This window comes from Pseudoliparis swirei, chromosome 8 (assembly GCF_029220125.1).
Source record: "Pseudoliparis swirei isolate HS2019 ecotype Mariana Trench chromosome 8, NWPU_hadal_v1, whole genome shotgun sequence".
In the NCBI taxonomy this organism is placed as follows: domain Eukaryota; kingdom Metazoa; phylum Chordata; class Actinopteri; order Perciformes; family Liparidae; genus Pseudoliparis; species Pseudoliparis swirei.
The window spans coordinates 20,142,645-20,167,711 of record NC_079395.1 but is presented as its reverse complement, the minus strand read 5'-3'; the positions used below and the strand labels follow the sequence as shown (position 1 = coordinate 20,167,711).

Genomic DNA, 25,067 nt, shown 5'->3' with positions numbered 1-25,067 from the left:
ACCCGGCGCCTCACCCGGGGCAACTCCAAGAAAGAAGAGAGTCCAACCCTTCTCCAGGAGCTTGGTTCCAGAGCCAACGCTGTGCGTGGAGGTGAGCCCAACTAGATCTAGTTGGTACTGCTCCACCTCCCGCACCAGCTCCGGCTCCTTCCCCGCTAGCGAGGTGACGTTCCACGTCCCTAGAGCTAGTCTATGTCGCCGGCGATCGGCCCGCCCAGGTCCCCTGCCCAGCCTGCCGCCCGGTCTACATAGCACCCGACCCCGATGATTGTCCCTGCGGGTGATGGGTCCACAGGGTTGCTGCTCGATGTCGTTTCTTCGGGCTGAGCCCGACCGGGCCCCATAGGCGAAGGCCCGGCCACCAGACGCTCGCCGACGAGCTCCCTTCCTGGGTCTGGCTCTGGGAGGGTGCCCTGGTTTCCCTTGTCCGGGCGAGGTAGCTGAAGCTCGAGTGCTGCTTTTCATCAGGGTTTTTGAACCGCTCTTAGTCTGGATTCTCACCCGAGACCTGTTTGCCTTGGGAGACCCTACCAGGGGCTAATGCCCCGGACAACATAGCTCCCGGGATCACTGAGCCTCTCAAACTCCTCCGCCACGTTAAGGTGGCGATTCACGGAGGTAAATTGTTTGACATTTTGATTGGAGTTGCTTCATGCTTCACCAGAGGTGATTGACAGCACCGTTAGAGCGTCTGATTGATTGTTTTCCTGCATCTTGCGAATTAAATCAAGAAACTAAAATGAGGCAGAAGGAGCAGATTTTATTCAGTCATATGCACGACTGTCAGGACATTTTTTAACAATAATGAAAAATGTCCTTTGTATTCAAAATGACTGACTATAGCTCTAAAGTCTAAAGGTGCGTTCACACCAAAAGCGAAACTATTTTTCGCGTCGCCCAAAACGCGTGAGTTTACTCACTCGACCATTCACCGTGTTCAGGCCAGAAGCGTCGAGACGCTCCGCGAGGGGCGGGGCTTATCTCCGTGTCTCGTCTCCGTAAAGACCGTTATCATCTCCTTCATCCACCAGAATAACTAACCACTAGTTCTGCTTTATATTTGTTGTGGACATCCCACACACTAACACCCTCGTGTTTGGGTTCATGACATCGCCCGTTAGGCTCACTCAGCTCGGTCACTTTCACCGATGAAGTCACTGTTACGTCTGAAAGACTTCCGCTTCCAGCGCTACGAGAGCGGAACTCAAGAGCTGATTGGCCAGAGTTGCGAGATTACCGCCTCGAGGCGAAAATTGCACCGCTGAAAACGCGCCGCTGTAAACGCGTCGGCCACATCGCGTCGCCCCAAACGCGCCGCTCGGAAACGCGTCTGTACGTTGACTTTTCATGGGATTTGGTCGCGCGCAAAAATATTTTCGCTTTTGGTGTGAACGCACCTTGGTTTAAGGCAGGGGTGTCAAACTCATTTTCACCGTGGGCCACATAGGTATCATGGCTGCCTCTTAAAGGGCCGGTTGTAACTGAAGCACTGTATACACTACTCCCCAACAAATTGTTAAATATCCTTTCTTTGCATTTGATTATTGTTTATTTGAGAGTAGAAATATTGTACACACGAATATTTCTCTAATATTACAACACAAATCCATTTAATTAGAAAACGTCAAAATAAAAGCACAGGATATAAAGGTGATCATATGTCTTTCATGCCGTCAGGGGCCAAATAAAAGGACGTGGTGGGCCGCTTTTAGCCCGCGGGCCTTGTGTTTGACACCTGTGGTCTAAGGGGTGACTGACAGGGACTTTTTAGCTCGAGCCAGACCACATTTGCGCCCTGTCTAGATGAGGGAAGGGAAATGCATCCTGAGATGTGGAGGTCAGTTACACAGAGCTGGTCTCTGTCTGTGCACAGTCAGGGGTCCTAAGCATCTTCACATCAGTTCACTTCACTGGGATTTAACTGAAATGTGTGAAGCGATACAAAAGATACACGAATATGCTAATGCATTGAAATGTCTCGTTGATTAATACAAGGAGATGAAAAATTAAAGATTTAATCTTTACAGCTGGTGATATTAAAATGGCTTATTTTCCTAATTGGACTTTGTAATGTAAGACTTTTTTATTCCCAGAAGATAAAATGTTGTGAATCTTGAATTGAAGTGATATTATTTTAGGCATTATGGTACAGCCTTAACAAAAACAAAATCTTAAACCCCAAATCAGGAAAAAAACATTTTCATCTGACCTGTAAGTGCTAGTTACCAATATCTCCAGTATTTATGAGCCATCTTAGAATCCATCTGTGTATTGCATGGCGTTTGCATAGGATTGTTTTATACTTGTGTGATCCAGACCAATCCAATAATGCTAGAGAAAGTCCAAAAGTCAATATTTATCAAAAAAAGACAAATTCTGCTAAATGCAAATCTGTTGACGTTTAGCCTTTCAAAAACCATTTCACTGCCTTCAGAAAACCTCTTCCCCTTGTTCCTGTGACTTTGGGAGATGTAAACATAAAGGGCTTCATCCTTGGCTGAGCTTAAACTTTATCTAGCTCAGCGGTGCTCGGTGAGCTTGTAAATCAGTTAGCTATAAACTATAAACGTAAACCTCTCATCCATAAGTAGAAAGAAAATAGTTTCCACATGAAACTGCTCAAAACAAGTTTGACTGATTATCTTGAGAAAAAGATCAGATTTCTCGAAAGAGATTTTGCCGTTGAGTTTTACAAAACTTTGTTCTAGAGTTTTATTATATTTGGTCATGTTTCTATTTTGGTGTGAACTGTTTCCTTCAGTCCGACTGTAAGAACATATCTCCTGTTTCGACTGCACTGGCAATTTATGTTTCCGTTATTGAAACATGCAAAGCCAACTTTTAAATAAGATCTGCTCCCTGGACCTTAAAGCAGCAGCTTTCTCTTCCTCTGTGTTCCCCACAGCTCCTGGAAACAGGAGCAGCTTTCTTAGAAGAAAGTTTACATGAATGTTTTGATCCGCAGCTAAATTTTAGACTGTGTTGAAATGCTCATGCCCAGATTCCTCAGGCTATCTGGACGCTGTAGGGACTGATATTAAAATAATGTGGGCACTCCAACCACATGTCTGTAACTTTATGTCCGCAAAAATTAAAACAAGTGAAATATAATACAAGATAGCAGAGTCAAGCCTGTAACTTGTGGTTTGTAGTATTACAGTTTAGTATTTCCTGATACATCCTGAGCCGGAGAATATAGTTTATTGATTTTATATCACAGACTCTTTAAAGCAAGAAGAAAAATGATGACACAATAACACCTCTGAATTTAATCTCCAAGTCATTTATTTGTAGTTCTGACATGCATGTTCCTGGCCAGCCAGGGTCCATATATATAAATCTATTAACAAAAACTGGGAAATGCAGCATAAAATAAAACAATATGTTACATACCCAATATTTACAAACATGAATATAATGATTGTCCTTTATAAAAAATAACAGCTTGAGTTACAAATATATGATTGCATGCAGAATCTGTTTCAGCATCTACTGCTTATCGCTTGTATTGCTCTTTGTATGGCTGGCAATGTATTAGAAATGTTAAGGAAAAAGTAGCATTACAAAGTGTTCAATACTATTTACAACATTATGTACATTAATATACAATCTGTATTTTACTGCCTGCATTGTTGGTGTACCACTGTGACAAATATATATATAAGGATATATGGAGGCCAAAACCAGACTTGATAGGAATGTAATACATTTGAAAAAGAATCCCTCTCCTTGTGTGCATATAGCCTGATTTATGGCAGCACAGATTTAATAGCTGAACCAACTTATGATATGATGAATTAAATCTTCAATATGCAACATTTGAAATACAGCCACATGGATCGGTCCCAACACACATGATGCTGCGAGACCACTCAGGTAAACAGGTTTACCAGCAAAGTGTGTTGACGTGGCGTGATTGATGGGTACGTGTGGCGCCTGACTCCCGGAGACCGGAGTTCGCTTACCTTCCAGAACAACATCAGTGAGTTAATGTTAGCTGAAGAAAGCGTCTTTGAGTTGCCTAACCATAACCTCCACATAGCCAGAGTTTATTTACAATTTATGTAACATTTACTGTAGTTTCGATGCATGGATAATAAAAATTTAAAAAAAGTTAGTTGAACTTTCAAAAATGTTGTCAGTAAACATCAAAATAATCATCCAATTGCAACTTCTGCAAACATATTTGAGATTAAAATATTTTCTACAGTAGAAGTAGAATACAATTCATGCCAATAAATGTAAATTGCAGTGGTGGTTATTATCATTGCAAAAATGTTACAGGAATCATAGTTCTAAAACTGTCTCAGATGATCCGGTACCAATGAAATGGGAAACTGCCCAATCCAACATCAATATAGTGATTAGATGTATAAAAAGATGTCAAGAAGGAAAATAAACAATAAATGATGCAGATGGACAGAGAAATCCTGCTAATACAAAGAAAAGAAGAAGAAAAAACACTGAAAATACTAATTAAAAATCTCCATGTTTGGTCCTCCATAGCATATACAAGACAGTGTTTTATGCTAGTTTAATGGGCACAAAATACCCAGGAGTTAACTTCAGCCCCGATGGTTTGACTAAATAGCCATCTAATCTTGTTCCCACAAGACACCAGAACAGATTTTATGACTTATGTATCATTTAGCTGCCGTGTGTCTTCATAGAGCTGAGACAAAATCTAAAAATATTTTGATAAAATCTCTGAGGTTATATTTTGACCATTGTGGTGAGCATTGAGAGCGTTGCTACATCTGGGGTGTACATTCTGCTTTAAGTGATACAAAAAAATATGAAGTCATGATAACAGAAAGATGCATGGCAGCCCAATGTGGTTATTACTGTCAGCACTTGAAATATAGGAGAGACGTAATGCAAAAGACATCCCGAATCATTGTTCACCAAACAGCCTTTGCTGAAATATAATTTGACACGGGTTCGCTCATGACCCAGAAGTAAAGAGGAGAAACCTTGAGTAAGGCAATGTTACACTTTAAGTATCAGACGCCGCATTATTTACCGTAAGAATGACTGTAATTACAGGTTGCAAGATGATAATGAGTCGGTTTGCTGGATGTGAAGTGGCCATGTTGGATGGCACTATGTCCTTTGAGAGTGTTTTCAGATGACAGCGAACACTCTGAAGGCTTTTCCACTTGTCAGGTTCAGTAGGCTGGAAGAAGAATAACGGCAGAGTGGTGGTTAACAAAAATTGCGTGTTTTTTTCCACTGTAATAAAAAGGTTCTGACATAAAGATGGATTTTAAAATGGATTGAAATTAGCTCAAGGTCCAACTCCATATCAACTAAGATACACATATATTAAAATATATGTATACATTCACATCAGTTATTCTCCATATACACTGAATATAATGTACTTCATATACTGTGTTAATCATACCTCTCTGAGGTGATGCCATTCTGGTAGCTGCCACTGTACTGCTTCCTTTTATCCACAGGCATCACATCGAGGTACCCTCCTGACTCATTCTGGATCACTCCAGCATGAACAGCAGCTCTGCAGATACTGGATTTCTGAAGAAAAAAATTGAAAACTGGTTGTTACATCCAGTCATTCCTTTTAGAAACAAATCCTGAGAATGATTCCCACTGTTACCGATAGCAGCGGTCCCCAACCCCCGGGTTGGAACCGTGCCGCAGAAAAAAAGTAAATAAAAAAGTTTAATTTTATTTTATTTTATCAAAGTCGGAAAAATATATTATTTTGAAAAAGGACCGGATACACCCATGTGTGCATCTGAGTTCAGGAGTCGTAAAGTTCGGGTTTATCGTTGCAGGCGAGTCTCACGCGCCGAATCCTCTGCTGGCGGCACATTTCAGTGACAAAGAATCTTAAAACTTATTCAACCTGCTCAATGAATTCTGTCACTTCAGGGGACAATTGTTTTCAAGTTGGCCGATAAAGTCGCTGCTGTGTGGACGAGTGAACAGCGGAATAGTAGGCTATACATGTTTCAGACGTTGACCGGGTGGAAGAGGCTTTTAAAAGAGTTTGAGCGGTACTCCCCAACCACAAAAGACCTGACTGCAAAAGAATAGTCCTGCAACCCATTTGTAAACAAACCCACCCGGTGAATCGAGCCCGTCCGAGCTAGAAGAAAATGTGTTCGAGATGCAAATGACGGTGGCCTTAAAGGGACATTTCACGCAACAACTCTGCCGGTGTTCTAATGACAGCGACCAGAACTCAGTTAGGAGCAAACGTAACAAACACACGTCGGTGTCGCTGTCTCCATCAGCGGCTCGTTGCAGGTAAACAAGCGCAGGGCTCACACTAATTCGGCGTCATGATGAGTTGTAGTTTTGGCACTTTATGCCTGTCGTATAATTGTATGACGTCATATTTATTACGTCATATTTATATTGTCGGTCCGTAAAAATAATTTCTGACACGGAACCGGTCCGTGGCTCAAAAAAGGTTGGGGACCGCTGATCTATAGAATAAACATCATTCAATACCCCCTAGTGTGCAGAAGATGACACCTTTTTAAGAATGGTTTGTTTTATGAATCAGTGTGAAATCACTGGTTGAATCCCAAAACACTGTTGGTTACGCATGTCCGCTTTGCCTCTGATCTGGAGCTCAGCGAGTGGAAACTTATGGTGTGGACTAGGCCCTCGTGAATGTTGTTAATTACCCCGTGCTATGATAAGTCAAAACTTCTACTGTGTGAATAGGCTCTAGCTTTTCCAACAAATCATTGAACGATTTGTAAGGTCAGCTTATGAAAACTGAGTGACAAGAACTTACATCTGAGTAGTATTTTGTCCCAATGACTCGGGCTCCACTGTCACGTAGACAGTTCCTGGGACAATAAGACCTGAGGAAAAAGCCAGAGGTCACTATCTGTTAGGATATTTTCAGCACATGGACTACTGTATGTTCTCACTGTCTTAAAAGTAAATGCTGCAAATGCTAATTTTCCTTCACTGATGATGTTATAAGGTAGCAGAGGAGCTCAGGGTATCTTAGGGTTTTACTTCTTTTTTTTAAAAATTTGGCAGGTCACATGTGCCAAACAGCGAACCACTACTACTGAAAAGGACTGTGACTCATCGGCTCGGCCGATTGTGGTTTAATTCAAACATTGAGATGTGTTCATTCCCCGGAGTGAACACATTTGAAGCAGAAAGTTACCTGGGACAGTGTCGCACAGGTTTCTTGAAAGGGCAGAAAAGTGCAACGGTGGTGTCGCATGATAGTGCCTTGACTGGGAGAAAAGAAAAAGGAAGCACAGCAAAATGACAGTGTTTCGGTTTGCAGACGACATGTGACTCTGTGTCCTCAAAGTGGTGCAAATGATCTGATGCTCCTTACCAGGCACCGACTCTATTTTGAAGGAATTTGCGCTTCTGTTTTTCCTGTGAATTTAAAGAAAGCTGCATTAAGATATGGTCTGTTTTGCATTGCCACGCATCATCAGGGAAAAGGGACTGCATTAAGCTCACTTTTTTTGCTTAATACAAGAATAAATAAAGGCTAAATACAGAGACCCATTCATACCCAATCGATTGAATCCCATTCTTGTGTGACTTAGTGAATTGTTGCTTTCGGCCCAGTCTGGTCACATCCAGCCATCCGCCGTCATTGTCAATAACACCAGAGTGCAACCCTGCTCCACACACGCTAGATTGCTGCAGTAAAGGACAAATATGTGAATATTAATAGGCGGCACGGGATATCTTAAACCAGGAGCCTACTATTTGATTACCATATTTTCATGTTTTCTTGAAAGCTAAGGAGGGGATTTTGTTAAAGGATTTGTATTTACAGCCGAATTTGCATTACACCCCCAGAATTACAGATTGACACTAGCTACTAGCTCAGTATGACAGGCAGGGTTCTTACGCATTTTGACCAATATATTTCCATGACATTTTCGTGACTTTTCCATGACTTTAAACCAAATTTCCATGACCAAACTGAAATCTCGGTCTATACATGAAAAAGTGAGAACATTTAGTATTTAAACAATGAGAATTCCAAAGCATACAGTATACCTTAAATAAAACAAATGAATGAGAGACACAAGTTTGATTAAAAGAATAAACATTTATATATATGTTTATTCTTATCGACATTTATAACAGTTTATTCTTTGAATCAAACTATTGTCCTTTATGTGCAAATCCATTTATTTGGACTCTAAATAGTGGTTCAGGCTTTGGTCTGATAGAAAGACATCGGCACTTTGCCTCAACACGTTGACAACCTGAGACTCTTGAAGTGAAGCCCATCGAGCTGAGAAATGAAAGTTTGCTTTCAACACAAGTGTCATATAGCAGGCTGGCATCTTCGGATGTTTAAAAGAATAATGTGAATTGTTAACCTTCAGTGGCCACATTACCTCCACAGTCAGAGCGTCACTTTGTTACAGCATCGGTTATCAATGCCTGCTTGTTACCGGAGAGAGACGCGCTGCTCGGCATAGCAGTGGCCCTCGCTGTGGTGAGCTAGCTGGTGAGCTAGCCGGTGATGGAGGAGCCGTAGCTCCGCTAGCCTGAGCTCCGCTAGCCGTAGCTCCGCTAGCTCAGCACTCTGATATCTGCTTCCTTTAGCATGGCTCGTTATTGTCGCCTCTCTCATGTTTAACATGTCTAATGTGTTGCCACCGCACAGAGTAGACAACATGGTTAAATCTACACTTCTCTGGCAAAGTACTTTTTTGGAGGTAGGTAGCCATGCATGTACCAGCCGATATCCAAAGCCAAACTTTATTCATACAGCACCTTTCGAACAAATCAAATGCCTTTTCAGGCCTTTACAGTTAAATGCCTGTTTCTTACCATGTCATAATATCCAGCCCCAACGACTTTTCCAGGACTGTCGAGGCAGCCTGGCGGACACTCATATCTATGGACAGGAAACATTGAAGTAAACACGTCAGGTGCTTTGTTTTTAAGACAAGCACATACTATTCTACTAATAATAGTATAATTCGGGGACCACCACCTCACTGCATGGATCCTGGACTACCTCACCAACCATCCACAGTATGTGAGGATACGGGGTTGTGAGTCAGACCGGGTCTCCTGCAGCACAGGGGCTCCACAAGGAACCGTTCTGGCTCCATTCCTGTTCACCATCTACACCTCGGACTTCAAGCACAACTCTGACAACGTCTACCTGCAAAAGTTCTCTGATGACTCTGCAATCGTCGGCCTCATCTCTGCCGACGATGACAGGGAGTACAGAGAACTGAACCAAGACTTTTTGGAATGGTGCCAGCGGAACCGCCTCCACGTCAACTCCAGTAAGACTAAGGAGATGGTGGTGGACTTCCGCCGTGGTAAACACACTCCTCCGGTACCAGTGAGCATCTAGGGACTGGACATTGAGATTGTAAAATCTTATAAGTACCTGGGTCTTCACCTGAACAACAAGCTGGACTGGGCTGACCACGCACACGCACTTTATAAAAAGGGACTGAGCAGACTCTTTCTGCTGAGGAGACTGAGGTCCTTTGGAGTACAGGGAGAACTTCTGAAGACCTTCTTTGACTCTGTGGTGGCATCAGCCATCTTTTATGGAGTGGTCTTCTGGAGCAGCAGCATGGCAGCGGCTGACAGGAAGAGGCTGAACAAGCTGATAAAGAAGGCCAGCAGCGTGCTGGGGTGTCCTCTGGATACTGTGGAGGTGGTGGGGGACGGGAGGATGATGGCAAAGCTATCGTCCCTGATGAACCACACCTCCCACCCCATGCAGGACACTCTCGCAGCTCTGCACAGTTCCTTCAGCCACTGGCTGATTCATCCCCGGTGTCTGAGGGAGAGGTACCACAAGTCCTTCCTTCCTGCTGCTGTCAGGCTGCACAACACACTGCAGTAGATCGCTGGAGATCCTGTCAAACTCTGCACTTTACTCCGCACTTTACTTTATTTCCCCCCCGTATATTTAGTATTAGTATTTCGTTTTTTTTGTACAGTGTTTTATATTTATTTTCATTGATGCTGTGATTTTTGAAATTTCCCCACTGTGGGAGAAATAAAGGAATATCATATCATATCATATTAAGCGCTTTTTACCAAAAAATTAAACAACTATCAGATTCTATCTGAACTGTCCTGATAATTCCCGACTAATCTTGGTCCATCAGATGTTTTCCAAAATTTGCATGCACAGCATTAATTTTGACATCCGTCCATTGCATTGTCACCACGTTCCTGAGCATTTACCTGTTACAGGTTGTCCCCTTGCACTGATCTCTCAGCTTGGTCTCACAGTCGACTTGTTGACCTAAAAGAACAAACAAACAAGGGCTTTTCACAATGTCCTTTTACAACTATTTAAACAATGTGCACTCTCAAAGCTGCACCATTCAGACAGGTGTGGTATGGCGAGAGCCGTCCTTACACATCTGCTCTGTGCTGACAACTTGGCTTCTCTCTAGGTTGTCATTGGGCGAGAGGTTTGGTGTCTGTGCCCTGGGTTGGGGTTCCCTGTCCCTCACTGGTTCCAGTTCCGGTTCAATGTAATTGGTCTCCTCAATCTCAGGAGCTGGACGCCTGTCAGCGCCACCATCTAAAAAAAATGCAATAGATTTAATCATTTTCTTTGTCTTACATCGATACAAGTTGTGTTTATGCTACACTTGGAACATAGAAAGCAATATTGCTGTGACCAAATACCGGCAAGAGGGGTGGCATGGGGTTCCCAAATGTTGTGAACTACTAAAAACAACTCATATTCTTTCAGTGAAACTATTGCGTACAATTTGGGGTAGAAGCAAAGCTATGCAAGGAGAAAAAACATAAAGAAAACCAAAAACTCGAGACAGAGACCCACCTTTGTAGCAGAGATTTGCCCTGCAACCCCCAGCATAGCTAGCTGGACAGGCAGAACACGGACTTCCATATTTGTATGGAGCATGACCCCACCAGTTGCCCCTGAAAAAGAAATCCAATCAATTATGGTTAAAAAAAATATTTAAAAAGAGAAAAAGTTGTGTTTTAAAATAAACAATTGTTACGGATTTTGAGGAATAATCTGATTCATGTTTGTTATAAGCAATGAATAAAACAAATTTAGCATTTGATGTCTACATAACATTGATGAACTCACTCCTTTTCCTCGTCAAAACCTGGTGCCTACATTACCCCAAACTACCAATAAACCAAAAAATTAAAACCTGAATCTGTGATAACTTTGTTTTCTGATTTTAGTCTTGATCTCTGTCATTTCAGGGAAGTTGTACATCATGGTATTCAAACCAGCAGACACGTACGGTGGAGAGTAGTTGCAGACCAGGTAGACGGCTTTAGTCCAGATCATCCCCCACACGTTCATGTTGTAACACACGTTGATGGCACAGCCAATGCGATTGCTCGTCGCCCACACCAACTGACAATTGAAACACATACACACACAGACACACAGAAACTTACACACAACCAGAGTGATGTGTTCATTGGTCCTCTCATATTTGTTGGGGCTTGCAGCTCAGGGGTAGGCAACCTTAGGTCCCGCATGCCACCATTGTCATGCGGTAGCTTCATCAATGTACATTAGCATTTGGTGTGTAAGAATTTTTGGAAAATGTTGAAGTGCCCTCTTATCTGAATGCCAAACTACCTCTTTTATGGCCATTGGCAGTTGCACGACCTGTTGTGTGGTTCCCTACTCTGATTGGCTAGTAATCGCAGCAATTGCAGAAATCGTTGCTTATTGCTGATGAACAACATTGGTGGGAAGTTGATAGGGTTAATGATTTTAACTTAGATGTGTCGGACCATCTTTCTGTGTTCCTCAAACCCAAATATGTACCTCTCATCAACTGGGTTAGACCAACTGTGAGGACCATCAAGGTGTGGCCAGCGGGGACAGACTCAACACTCCAGGAAAAGTTTCTACACACGGACTGGTGTACGTTTGCCTCTCAAGCCACCTGTGGCTCACAGATTGATATTGACCGCTATGCTTCCTCTGTCTTAAACTGCATTACCACCACCATTGACGGCGTCACTACAGAGAAGCAGATCACCACGTACCCCAACCAGAAGCCTTGGATGAACAAGGATGTGCGGCTCCTGCTGAAGGCCCGTAACATTGCCTTCAGATTGGGGGATGCACAGGCCTACAGCACATCCAGAGCAAACCTGAGAAGGGGCATCATAAAGGCCAAGCACTGCCACAAGCTGAAGATAGAGGGTCACTTCTCCAATACTGACCCCAGGCGCATGTGGCAGGGCATCCAGGCCATCACCGACGACAGACCAAGCAACGCCTACTCCACCGCTACAGACATCTCCTTCCTGAACGAGCTGAATTACTTTTATGATCGCTTCGAGAGGGACAACAGGGACACTGCCGCCAAGATGCCACTCTCAGCAGACCACCTGCCTCTCACACTCTCCACCACTGAAGTATTCACAGCACTCAGCAGGATCAATGGACGCAAGGCTGCTGGTCCTGATGGTATTCCTGGACGTGTGCTCAGGGCATGTGTGGAGCAGCTCGCTGGGCCATTTACTGACATTTTCAACCTGTCCCTTGCCCAAGCTGCTGTGCCTACATGTTTCAAGACCACGTCCATCGTGCCGGTGCCAAAACACTCCAAGCCGATGTGCCTCAATGACTACCGCCCTGTTGCACTCACTCCCATTGTCATGAAGTGCTTTGAGCGGCTGGTTCTGGCACACATGAAGGTTTCCTTCCCACCCACACTGGACCCACACCAGTTTGCCTCACGCAGCAATAGGAGCATAGACAATGCAGTCTCCACAGTACTGCACTCTGTGCTCACACATCTGGAAAATAACAACAGTTATGCACGACTGCTATTTGTGGACTTCAGTTCTGCATTCAACACCGTCATCCCCTCCAAGCTAATCACTAAACTTGGACACCTGGGCACCAACAACAACAGACCTCTGCAACTGGATTATGGACTTCCTGACCAACAGACCACAGTACTGTATGTACTGTAAGTTCAGGCAACATCTGCTCCGCCACTGCCACACTCAACACCGGTGTGTCACAGGGCTGTGTTCTAAGCCCATTCCTGTACTCCCTCTTCACCCATGACTGCCGGCCTGTATGTGGATCCAACTCCATCATCAAATTTACAGACGACACAACAGTGATTGGTCTCATCAGCAACAACAATGAGACAGCATACAGGGAAGAGGTACATCACCTGGCCATGTGGTGCGCCGACAATAACCAGCTCCTTAACACAAGCAAAACCAAGGAGCTCATCGTGGACTTCAGGAAGAAGAAAAAGAGCACGCACGACCCCATCCACATCAACGGGATGTCCGTCGATCGTGTTTCGAGCTTCAAATGCCTGGGGACCCATATCTCGGAGGACCTGTCCTGGAACACCAACACCTCCAGCCTCGTCAAGAAAGCTCACCAGCGCCTCTTCTTTCTGAGGACACTGAAGAAGAATCACCTGTCTTCAGCCATCCTGGTGAATTTCTACCGCTGTGTGATCGAGAGCATCCTTACCAACTGTGTCACAGTCTGGTACGGCAGCGGCTCTGTCGCGGAGCGCAAGAGACTGCAACGGGTGGTGAAAACTGCCCAACGTATCACAGGTACTCCACTCCCAAGCATTGAGGAGGTCCAGAAGAAACGCTGTCTGCATCGAGCTCGCGGCATCCTGAAGGACTCTTCTCACCCGGCTCACAGACTGTTCTCCCTCCTGCCCTCAGGCAGGCGTTTCAGGAGCTTACGGTCAAGGACCAGCCGTCTGAGTAACAGCTTCTTCCACAGAGCTGTTACTCTTTTGAACTCTACCCCCCTCTGATCATCATACACCACTCTATCCGCACTGTAGACACTTTATGCCATTTGTTGCACTATCGAGTTAATATGCACTGAATATTTGCACTAGTTTAGCAACCCCAGAAATATATATTTATATCTCCGCATTATTTATAACCTGTATATCATGTATTTATTATGATACTTCTGTTGCACTTCTGGTTAGATGCCAAACTGCATTTCGTTGCTCTGTACTTGTACATGTCTAATGACAATAAAGTTTAATCTAATCTAATCTAATCTAACGTGGATGTTTTCAGACAGATGTCAGCCTCCTCCTGTAGGGCTCAAATCTAATATTACAATGGCCCGTCTATGGGGGAAAGATATAAAAAGAAATATTTCGCAATGCAAGTCGCCTAGATAGGTGGAATTAATAGTTGCTGATCCCTGTTGTAGCTGAAGGCAATAATCATGCAACCCCTTACTGTATCAAAAGTAATAACTTATTGAAAGAAAGGGACTTGTTTTAATCAAACGGATCTGAAAAAATAAATCATTTATTGATTTACAGAAGAATAATTCAGGTGTTTGTATTCATTTTCAGAGATTATATTTCTTCTAAGAGGTCTACTCAATCTTAGTAACACCTGTGTGGGCTGTTGCTTGACCATGATAGAGTTTCTTCAAATATTATCAATGGTTTTTTTCCCCTCAAATATCCCAAATTGATATACTTTCTTAAATAAAAGCCTAAAATTATCTAAAGACATTGTTAACCCTTTGAGACTTGGGGCAGGGGGGGAGCAGCTCTTACCTGAGTGTAATGAGTGCAAACAGGTCCTGAACATCTGAGTGGGCAGTGTGGGTTGCATTCCTGGGAGTAGGGATAACTGTAGTACCTCACCTCATCATACCAGGCCTGGACATGGTAGGTAGGGGGGCGGTCCCTAAAGTCACATGGAAAGGGTTGTACTGTATTCTTTATATTATAACACCAAAGTATTTATATAAATGCAATCTTGTTTGTTTATGTATGTTATGAGTAGCTAAAGTGTACAATAAAGGCAAACAGTCTTGTCATTTTAATAGACAATTTTCACAGCAGACATTGGAATGCATGTTAGCAGGAAAGGGACATGTGTCAGTTGAGTTGAGTCATTTCCAGTCATAGCTTAATATTTTAATTGTTATTCCATTGTAACTCAGACATCATTATGGTCATAGTGCTTTTGGTGCCACAACTGCATGAGCAGAACACGCACAATTTGAACTAGAAAATGCATTTTCTGCTGAAAATGCATTGGAATGCTCACATCTGAAAGCTTGAAGCTGAAAAATGGAAACTAAATTGCTGAACAAGTTTGAAAAAAGCTGAAAAGGTCTGAAATATGAAATGAATAACTGAAAATGTCTGGAAATAGCTGAAAATGTCTGAAATTAGCTGAAATATTATTTTTTTAAAGCTGAATATAGCTGAAAATAGCTGCCAACAGCTGAAATAGGCTGAAAATAGCTTAAACATCTGAACATATAAAAAAGGGAAACTTCCTGCTGAAAATCTTGAAGCACATCATGGGTGGAAATGTATGACAACAAAAAAGTTACCTGCACCCCCCCCCCACACCTTCCCCGTCACCTTTTTCACCCCTCATGAGTTTGCAGGTATGATTTTTGTGATGGGGGAGGAGCCTATTTTCCGTGACGGGGGAGGAGCCTGTTTTCCGTTACGGGGGAGGAGTCCGTTTTTGTGATGGGGGAGGAGCCTGTTTTTGTTACGGGGGAGGAGCCTGTTTTCCATTACGGGGGAGGAGCCTGTTTTTTTTGACGGGGCGGAGCCTGTTTTTTGTGACGGGGGAGGAGTCTGTTTTCCCTGGCGGGGGAGGAGCCTGTTTTCCGTTACGGGGGAGGAGTCTGTTTTTTTTGATGGGGCGGAGCCTGTTTTTGTAACGGGGGAGGAGCCTGTTTACCATTACAGGGGAGGAGCCTGTTTTTTGTGACGGGGGAGGAGTCTTTTTTTCATTACGGGGGAGAAGCCTGTTTTTGTTACGGGGGCGGAGCCTGTTTTTTATGATGGGGGAGGATCCTGTTTTCCATTACGGGGGAGGAGTCTGTTTTTGTGACGGGGGAGGAGCATGTTTTTGTAACGAGGAGGAGCCTGTTTTCCATGACGGGGGAGGAGCCTGTTTTTTTATGGGGGAGGAGCCTGTTTGCCATTACAGGGGAGGAGCCTGTTTTTGTGGCGGGGGAGGAGTCTTTTTTCCGTTATGGGGGAGAAGCCTGTTTTTGTTATGGGGGCGGAGCCTGTTTTTTGATCAGGTACGATTGTCTGTGTGAAATCTTTTTGGAGGGAAAGATGTAATGGTGCTCTATGGGGCAAAATGTGGACTTGCTCCCTCGTTAAGGCTTCTCTAGAAAAATCTGGGAAACTGTTGGATTCCATAGTCACATGTCTACGACAAGCACAAGATTCCCTCCTACTTTACCAGAAAAGAATGCCTAAAGAGTGCTGAAGCAGTCCAACTCATGAGACCTTTTCACAAGTCTGAGAAAAGGCTTAATTAGCCACATTAAGTGAAAACACCTGTGTAGTGCACTGTGGGCGTGGCTTGTATTTAAAGACACAACCTGGATGAGATTGTCAACTTTGGAATCATACAGTGAGTTCTTAATGAAAATGTGTCTCCGTGGTCATTATTTACAATTTAGTTTTTGCCACATTTAGCCGCATTACAAGCTGCAAAGAAAACATGCTAACGCTGACATGTGTTGACCTGCGAAAGCCAAACGTGCAAGCAAACAGGAGCTTATTTACACACTTAGCAGACCTGGACAACACTAGCACACACTAGTCATGTTTCTGACCACCTGACAAATAGAAGTCCAATATTGACTCTCCTTTTTAGAAAGTTGCTCTTCACCTGATAAATGGTCCCATATTTTATTTTCACCAGCGATCTGCTGTGTCTCTCTTAGTTAGTTGAAACTTACAGTGTGCCTGGTGCATCAGCATTTCTTCCCAAGCATTGGCATCCGACACCCCGGGACCACATATCCCTCATACGTATGAAATTAGGTGAAAGTAAAGATTGTGAAATACTTTGTTAGGTTTAAAGAAAAGATCCTCATACGTATGAAATTAGGTGAAACTAAATATTGTGAAATACTAAGTTAGATTCAGGAAAAGATTGTGAAATACTTTGTTAGATTTAAAGAAAAGATCGGGAACTACTTAGTTAGGTTCAATATTGTGAAATACTAAGTTAGATTCAGGAAAAGTTAGTAAAATACTTAGTTAGGTTTACACAACTAACCTAAGTTGAAGAAACAATCGGCGTTTGAATGAAAATAACAAAAGAAATGCCATAACTACCCAAGTAATTACCCAAGTTTAACTCAACATTAACTTCCCGTTTCACATGGGGGACAAACAGTGCTCTACTGGCTTGTTTGTTGGAAACCATCCACCTCCACACCCTTTGTGGTCTTTACACTTCCTCGTTCATTATTACGTAGATAACATACAAAATAATTTTGTGGGATTTCTGAAAATCATGGCACATTATTTTTCCATCGGTTAAGCTACGCGTAGTGTGTTTTATTTTATTACTGATCAGAGCTGTAAGGGTGAACCAAACAACGATAACCAGCTAACATAGTTTAATGAACACAGCTCCCTACACTTCTTTGTAGCCTACATACACACCTGCCCCAGTGCGCTCCAAGGTTTTGACCTATTTGTGTCAACATGTGGCTCGGTCCATGTTCCCATCGGCAGGTATGTGCCCAGTGCTCCGCGCTCCTCTCGAGCTCGTAATCCCACACCTGAGGAGACACACAGAACATCCAAAGCATGAAGATCACATTATTATTCTCTTTGTCTCCGGTTTGCAAAAGACCTGAGACCCCACTCTGGATCCCCTAATGATTTAAGTGGGCTAAGTGGCCATTTGCCGTAGTTGTGGCCTTAATTGCTCCTCATTGCGTATTTTCAGATATCTCATTGCGCCGGGCAAAACAGCGTGACGCGCCAGACGTCGCACTCTTGCTGTGTTGTGGTATGAGGAGGTGGAAAAAGTTTTGGGTTTGCGATATTAAAAGAATAAGGATAGAGTAGGCAGGCCTATGGCGAATAACAGTATCTATTCCGCGAATTGTGTCTCGATGATGAGCGCTTTTAGTTGCACTTCCGGCTGAGCAGAAGTTAGTTGGAGGAGTGTTTCGATTTCGAATTATAAAGCTCTTCGTAATTAAATATCGCTAATATGAGTGTCTTGTTGGGAAAACAGGAAGGAAAGCCCACCTCTTGCTTGATCCGATTGGCTGCCTAGGCCGAGTGTGACATTGATGAGCAGTGCGCCTCCGCGCCTCACGCTTATTAAAGTTGAGTTTATTTTAACTTTTAAGCGCGCCTGAAAAACGCTAGAATAACGCACCGCGCAGCATTTAAAAGGCATGAAATACCATAGGAAATTAATGGTTTTGCTAGAGATGCGTTTTTGAGACCTGCGTCTTTGTGTGATCGAGCCCTAACTGACTATATATTCCACTGAAACTAATCTGAAAATAACCATACATACTGTACATGAGGCAAAGTAAACCTGCTCTTTCCTTTCGGGTACAGCGACTGTACGCATGCATCTCGCAAATTTAACACAGTATAGTCAAAACTAGGCCTCTCCTATCAAGACACACATTCACTCGGAACACACACACACATATACATGAGAAAGAAGGGGAACAGAGGTATCGCCACCACCACATCAACTTGCAGCCTTGTGCTACTCTTCAATGCGGTTGTTTCATAGCTTGTTTCCAGTAAGCTTTGGTCTCTTAAAAAAAAAAAACTGACAAATAAAAGCCAACGAAAATAGAGCCTCTATTTCATTTTACTTCTCTTCTTTCTTTTTTTTCTCACTTGAAGTCTAAATACCTGAAACCTATTTTGAACAAAGTCGACCGTGGTTATAGGATTGAGTAAATCAAATGTTGCGGCAAGGTTTAATTTACTGTTGACTTTGTTGAGCAGGGAGAAGAATAGGTGCAGTGTGCTCCGTTGCTGGCATGCTGTTTGATTGCATTACAGTTATCGCACGTCAAAAACCAATTGGATAACGCTTGACTGTGGAGTTGTAACTGCTCTGATTGACCACCATAATGTATTCCATATGTTTGGAATACACAATGTGCACACTGTTGCCCATTCACTGTGGCGCTGCTTACATGTCTAATTAGAGAAGGGATATTGTGACCATTTACTTCTCTGGCCCCAATTCAGCTGTGGCTGAGGTACCAACACTGGGGTGGTTTTCATGATCATAACATTATATTGTCACTATTGGATAGAATGTTTATGATTCAAATTTTGGTGAATGTTTTTCAGTTATATTCAATTATATGAGGCTTTTGGAAAATGTATTGACTGCAGTCAACATAATCAGAATACCAGAGAAGGTTGTCTGTTAAAAAAATTCAAAACAGGAAACATGCTTAACCCTCCTGTTACCTTCGGGTCAATTTGACCCCATTCAATGTTTAACCCTCCCGTTACCTTAGGGTCAATTTGACCCCATTCAATGTTTAATGTCGGTGTTCTTTCGGGTCAATTTGACCCCAGGCTGTCAAACATAGAAGAAATATCAACTTTTTTAGATATTTAAAGGGCTATTTAGGTAGTCAACAAACAAACATAAAGTACCTCACACTTAAGCTTGGAAAACAATATTAATTCTAATATTTTCTGGAGGTTTTAATTGCTGGGGTCAAATTGACCCCACGGGTAAAATATGTCAGTAAATAATAATAATAATAACCTTCAATTTTATATAGCGCTTCTCTAAATACCCGAAGTCGCTTACAGAGTCCAGAGTCCAGTAGTCATACACACACAGTCATACCGGTGGTGGTAAACTACATCAGTAGCCACAGCTGCCCTGGGGCAGACTGACGGAAGCGTGGCTGCCATTCAGCGCCTACGGCCCCTCCGACCACCACCAACACTCATTCACATCCATACGAACCGGGGTGAGGCTGCGGTGCATGTCTTTATGATGGTGGGGGAAACCGGAGCACCCGGAGTAAACCCACGCTGGCACGAGGAGAACATGCAAACTCCTCACAGAAAGGACCTGGAATGACCGGGACGACCGGGATTCGAACCCAGGGCCTTCTTGCTGCGAGGCGACAGTGCTAACCACTGAGCCACCGTGCTGCCCGATATAAATATAAAGGTAACAGGAGGGTTAAACATTGAATGGGGTCAAATTGACCCTAAGGTAACAGGAGGGTTAAATATGTCTGTTGTGTGGGGTTCATATCAGTATGAACATTTGCAGGTAACAAGTAAGATGTTGCTTTTACCGGGCAGTCTGACTGAAAGTAGCTTTGTGTTTACATCTTGGACTGCATTTATGGAAGCCTGATGCTACAGATGCCGAGTGAAGCCAATGCGGAAGTGCCTTAAAGCTGCATTCTTTCTAATGTCCAGCAGGGGCTGACTCCTCCGGTTGCAAAAATAATTCCATTTGCATAGAAGTCTATGAGAAAATGACCCTACTTATCACTTGATATATTCCCTCAGTAAACATTGCAAACATGAGTAAATGTGATTGAAATGCTAGTTTCAAGTTTTCTCAGCATGATGTTCATTTCGTCAAATAGACCATAAAGCAGAGTATGCTTAAGTTTAGGGTGTGGCTTGCTTGTGATTTCCAGATCATTAACAGGCAGTTTTCCAGTCCAACAGTCATCTGTTTTCCTTTTTTAGTTCATGAATGTTAGCTGTAACCTTTTTGTTTGCCTACAAATGTCTTATTCAGCATTCGGTTGCACCCTCTTGTGTCACTTTAGTTTGCAAAAAGTCAAGATGGTAACGGCCAACATTGCGACTGTATAAGGACAATCTCATGATCGACAATCCAACACCTCCATTTAATTTGCCTCTAAAATAGATATTGTGAACGAAAAACTATTGGATTTCTTCTAAATATATTTTTGCGACAGTACTGGAGGAGTCAGTATACAAAAACGTGTTTGTCCCTTAGGCCTTGTTGTGTTTCAAAAATCCACAGCCTGGAGTGTACTCCCTTAATCTCCCTCCTTGACACTTTTCTGAAATAAGGGTAAACTGTGTGACAATTTCTGTATCTTTCTGAAATCAACAAATCTACAAGCACTTCAACTTCACGCAGCCATGGAGGCTGAGGTAGGAAAATATGTAGAAATTGAATCTTTTCTCTCATGCTATATTTTCTTGTGTCCAATTTGGAGACTTTATCATGTATTGGCTTTCTCTGTGACTTTGGATTTTTCACCCCGACTTTAAGTTCTTCACTTTGCAGAGCCGAGTTTGTTTGAAGTGTCACAACTCTTGGAGGTTATGATAAACTTCAACACAAAGCTTTCAATGCTAGCAATCTAGGGTGGATACTAATGATCTCCGTCGGCTCATTATTCTCTTTGTGTTTTTGTTATTCATCACCCTCAATTATCCAGCAGAGAGGAAGATGGACTGCCCGGCAGACTTTGAGAGAAAGGTCACCGTAGCAATCTTGTTTCGCATTCCAAAGAGCATTAAGTTCCCAAAATACAGAGCTGTTTCCAACAATCTGCCAGGACCACCTCTGCTGCAGGAATAAGTGCAAGATGTGCAGTGTTTCAGCAAAAGATTCAGGATGAATGCTTTGGGAATTTTACTTATGCAGAATGTGTCACGTAAGTGCTTGTAATTCAACCTACAAGTGGTTGTGATTGTGCGAACCATTAAAGAGGTCTCAGGAAAACACATTTTCTGGGCAATAGATGACGTGCTTCAGATTAAACGGACGTAACAGCGCTTTAAAGGTATCTACCAAACGGCTTTTGTATAAAATTAAGAAGTCAGAGCTGCAAGGAAAGTGCAGCCCCTTTGGCCTCCAAAATCCTGCAATCTGAACACCAAATATGTTGCCCTCTTCAGCCCCTGGCTTCACCACATCATTATCATCAGTAATAGTATCCCTTGCTAAAGAAACACTGGATTAGTGTACATAACATACATTTACTCTTCCATGCCCCGCACTTCAATCGGCGAGGTTTGAAGTGTTTGAAATAGATTCACCGCGTTGGCCCCCGAAATGAAATGCGCAGAAGATCAAACAAAACATCGGCCTCGGCCAGGGTTTGACTGAAAAGAAAAAAAGACAGCAAAAACAGTGAGGCATGGATAAAGAGATCAGAGCGACAAGAGTAAGGAGAGGCAGAGCCGGGAGGAAGAGAGGGGAAGGTTGGTAAAGGGAGAGCAGGAGAACACTGCAGGGTGAAAGCTGGAATTGGGCCAGGTTCAACGAGGCTAGGCAAGCTGGAGGCAGATGGTGGCTTTGGATTGCAGATTGTTCTCTCTGTCTTTCCTCCCCTCTGCCGTCTTTAGCTGGCAGAGCTACACCCGCAGTCGGAGTCAGGAAAGTTCTTCAAGGACAGGGTCGATAAGTAACACAAAACAATCAGCATCCCATACCATGATGATGCGTTGAAAATGTGGACATAAATAAAACAGAGTTGCTGTTTTATTGCACTGTACAACCCAACAAACAAATACAACCAAATTAGTAATGGATGGCCCTGTGGGTAAGCTAGTTAGCCAAAAATGCTAACGATTAAAGTGTACGCTAGGGCAGAAAACACACTGTGCAACCCCCTCTCGTTCAGGTTTTATTTGTTACAGTGTTATAGTTTACTTCAAAGACAACACTCTCAAAAGTATTTTTGAATGCAGAGAATCCCTTTCCCTAGAGGCCAATACACACCACCAAAACCTTCGATGGCGAGGGCATGACCCGCCTTGATCTTTGGCGCCCTGTTATGGTTGCTAAAGTACTTGCGTACCGTGCTGCGAACGGATCGGGTCCCGTCTACATCAGGATATGGCCAACCCTTACACCCCAGCACGTTCAATCTGCTCGGTAAAAAAACAGTTGACTTGTGACTTCGTCACTTCGAGCTAATTACTCGACAAAATCAAGACTGTTTGCTGTCCTGGCTTCTCAATGGTGGAACCAGCTCCTCATGGTGGAACGAACTCCCCACTGACATCAGGACAGCAGAAAGTCTCTACATCTTCCGTCGGAAAATACAAACACATATTTCTGACCATACCTTGTATAAAAGCAGATTAGCACTTCACTGGCACTTGAATGGCACTTACTTCTGGTATAACTTATGGTATTAGTTATGGTATTGTTGTAGTTGGGCTTTCTTGAAGAAATTTTACTTTCTTGATTCTTGTTGTTCTGAGTTTGTCCTCATGGTCGAATGCACTTCTTGTAAGTCGCTTTAGATATTAGCGTCTGCTAAATGAGATATAATGTCATGCAAAGTATCATTGTACGGCCTTAAGTAAATCGTCGATCCAAAAGATCCATCAGTTTAACCCTCCAAGAATTTAATTATGAATCTTATGACGAATCAAAAACAGAATATGCAGGGTTGTATTTTTTTTTTTACAATTGAGGATACAGCATGTGTCACCAGCACCTACCATGTACTCCATGTTGGAGGCAGGTGGGTGGACCTGGCCTCGCAGCTTGTTGTGCAAGTCCAGGATGAGGTGCATGTCCCCCTCGCTGATGGCCCTCCTCCCCCTCGACCTTGCCCTCCACCACTCCTCATCATTGTCCCTGTACTTGTCCAGGATGGACTCCAGCTTGGTGGAGTTTGTCAGGACCACGGCCAGGGCGGTCTGGGTCAAACACAGGAACAAGCTGGCCGCCCCGACCCAGCCCGCTAAAGGAAGAGACCGCTTCATGATGGGCAGAACCCTTTTTTTATGTCTACAAAACAGAGAGGGAATGTTTCAGTAGAATAGCATGGGTTGGGATTTTCTACGCAGCTCGGTATTACAGTTGCTCATTATTTGGCCACCTTTTTAGGGACTGCATGCTAAATGCACACATGTCTCCCCTTCTTAGCAAGCTGACCTGCACTAATCATCTTTAGAAAAGAGCCCAGAGGCACCTTGAATCCGTCCTCTGTCTCTGTTTCAATAATGCTGCGATCATCTACCTCAAACAGTGAGGCTAATACAGCTTGCAGCAGCCTAAGTACATCTGCGGGTCACTGCATCACTACGCATAGTAGGACCAGTGTGGACCGAGTTTTCACACAAACGAGATTTAGTTGCGCATGCGTACTTGCTAACATGCACTGAAAGGGAAGGCGGATTTGTTATAAACAGATGCAATCATAATTATCTTGTTATCTTTTCTTTAAATGTTCGCTCCGAGAACTAAATAGTCCAATAATCTATTTTATGAAAAAGAAAATGAGTTTCACTAACACATTCCATTATAGAGGATATCGTAAGAAAATATACTTTTTTGTATCATGCAAAACGTGATTAAGCTGTAAACTCACATGTGGGTGACAAATGTACACACACAGGCCCAACATAATATTATACTACTTGTAGTGCATAGGTTTCCGCAAGTTTACCTTTTAAATTGCGCTAAACGGATCGAAATATATATCAATATCTCCCAGGTGAAATATTCCAGATGGCAGAGATCACTGCAGAGTGACCGTTTTCCAATCGGTGAAGATTTTATTTCCATTCATCACATAGAATGAGTCCAATGGAGTCGATACATCCGCGCTGGAAGAGTGACAGAGAGAGAGGGTAATGTCTGTAGGTACCTGTTGAATTCCTCGGCTGGCTCCGCGCGCTACTGGCTGCCTGCAGTCGCTGCTCATTTTGCATATATATGCCAAATTTGCGTTTAGCTGAGCAACGCGCAAAGCACAAAACCACGCCTCTTGCCCGCTCCCCCTTGTTGTGTACCCCGCATCTAACACACACACGCACACACAAACACACACACGCACACACAAACACGCACGCGTACACACCCGCATGCGTGTTGGAACTCCTGGGCTGATTTATTTGACTCTGCACCTGATCGCACGAGATGTCACGTGAGCAAAAACTAGCCATTGGCTAGTTTTGACCTTGTGTTCATGTCAAGCAAAAATTCAAAACTATTTTTTTATGATATACTAGCTAAAAACGATTCCTTAGGATTAGGAAGCCAACCATGCACTTATGACATTCCATTATATCTCATGTCTCTGTTCACTAGCAGAGATATTTCTTTACAATACAGTGTCCTCGCAAAAAGAAAACATGTTATACAGTAGGCTAATTACAATTTGCACAAATGCACAGACATCCTATTCCTGATGATCTGCAAGTGTTCCTTTTCCTCTAAGATCCCATTCAGATCATTTACTGTTTGTGTGTGTGTGTGTGTGTGTGTGTGAGTGTGTGAGGGTGTGTGTGTGCACGTGTATGTGCATGTGT

General features: G+C 43.2%; 1 protein-coding gene across 3 annotated transcripts; it reads right to left on the bottom strand.

The window, feature by feature from the left end:
- Positions 1-3,263: 3,263 nt before the first annotated feature.
- On the bottom strand, positions 3,264-24,610 carry LOC130198337 (cysteine-rich secretory protein LCCL domain-containing 1-like). Of its 3 annotated transcripts, XR_008832621.1 has the most exons (16): positions 24,203-24,610; positions 23,250-23,541; positions 17,442-17,560; positions 14,553-14,685; positions 11,253-11,368; positions 10,814-10,914; positions 10,382-10,549; positions 10,204-10,264; positions 8,815-8,881; positions 7,532-7,662; positions 7,346-7,389; positions 7,166-7,238; positions 6,779-6,848; positions 5,408-5,541; positions 5,024-5,176; positions 3,264-3,965 (listed from the first exon to the last, which is right to left on the bottom strand). XR_008832621.1 is itself a non-coding variant. In XM_056421489.1 (15 exons), the coding sequence occupies exons 1-15, from the start codon at positions 24,319-24,321 to the stop codon at positions 5,125-5,127; spliced, it is 1,680 nt and encodes a 559-aa protein (XP_056277464.1). In that variant the 5' UTR covers positions 24,322-24,610; the 3' UTR covers positions 3,264-5,124. The 3 variants fall into 3 exon arrangements, 2 of the variants coding, with proteins under 2 accessions (XP_056277464.1, XP_056277465.1); XM_056421489.1 differs by having other exon boundaries at positions 3,264-5,176; XM_056421490.1 differs by having other exon boundaries at positions 3,264-5,176; positions 24,404-24,610.
- Positions 24,611-25,067: the final 457 nt, after the last annotated feature.

What these genes read in the sequence shown, in the direction of transcription:
- LOC130198337 (XM_056421489.1), bottom strand. Translation starts at nt 24,321, where the DNA reads ATGGAAATAAAATCTTCACCGATTGGAAAACGGTCACTCTGCAGTGAT. An exon ending in CGTTTAGCGCAATTTAAAAG is followed by an intron (nt 23,542 to 24,202) that starts GTAAACTTGCGG and finishes TCTGTTTTGTAG; the next exon opens with ACATAAAAAAAGGGTTCTGC. An exon ending in AATGGGATTCAATCGATTGG is followed by an intron (nt 7,390 to 7,531) that starts GTATGAATGGGT and finishes TTAAATTCACAG; the next exon opens with GAAAAACAGAAGCGCAAATT.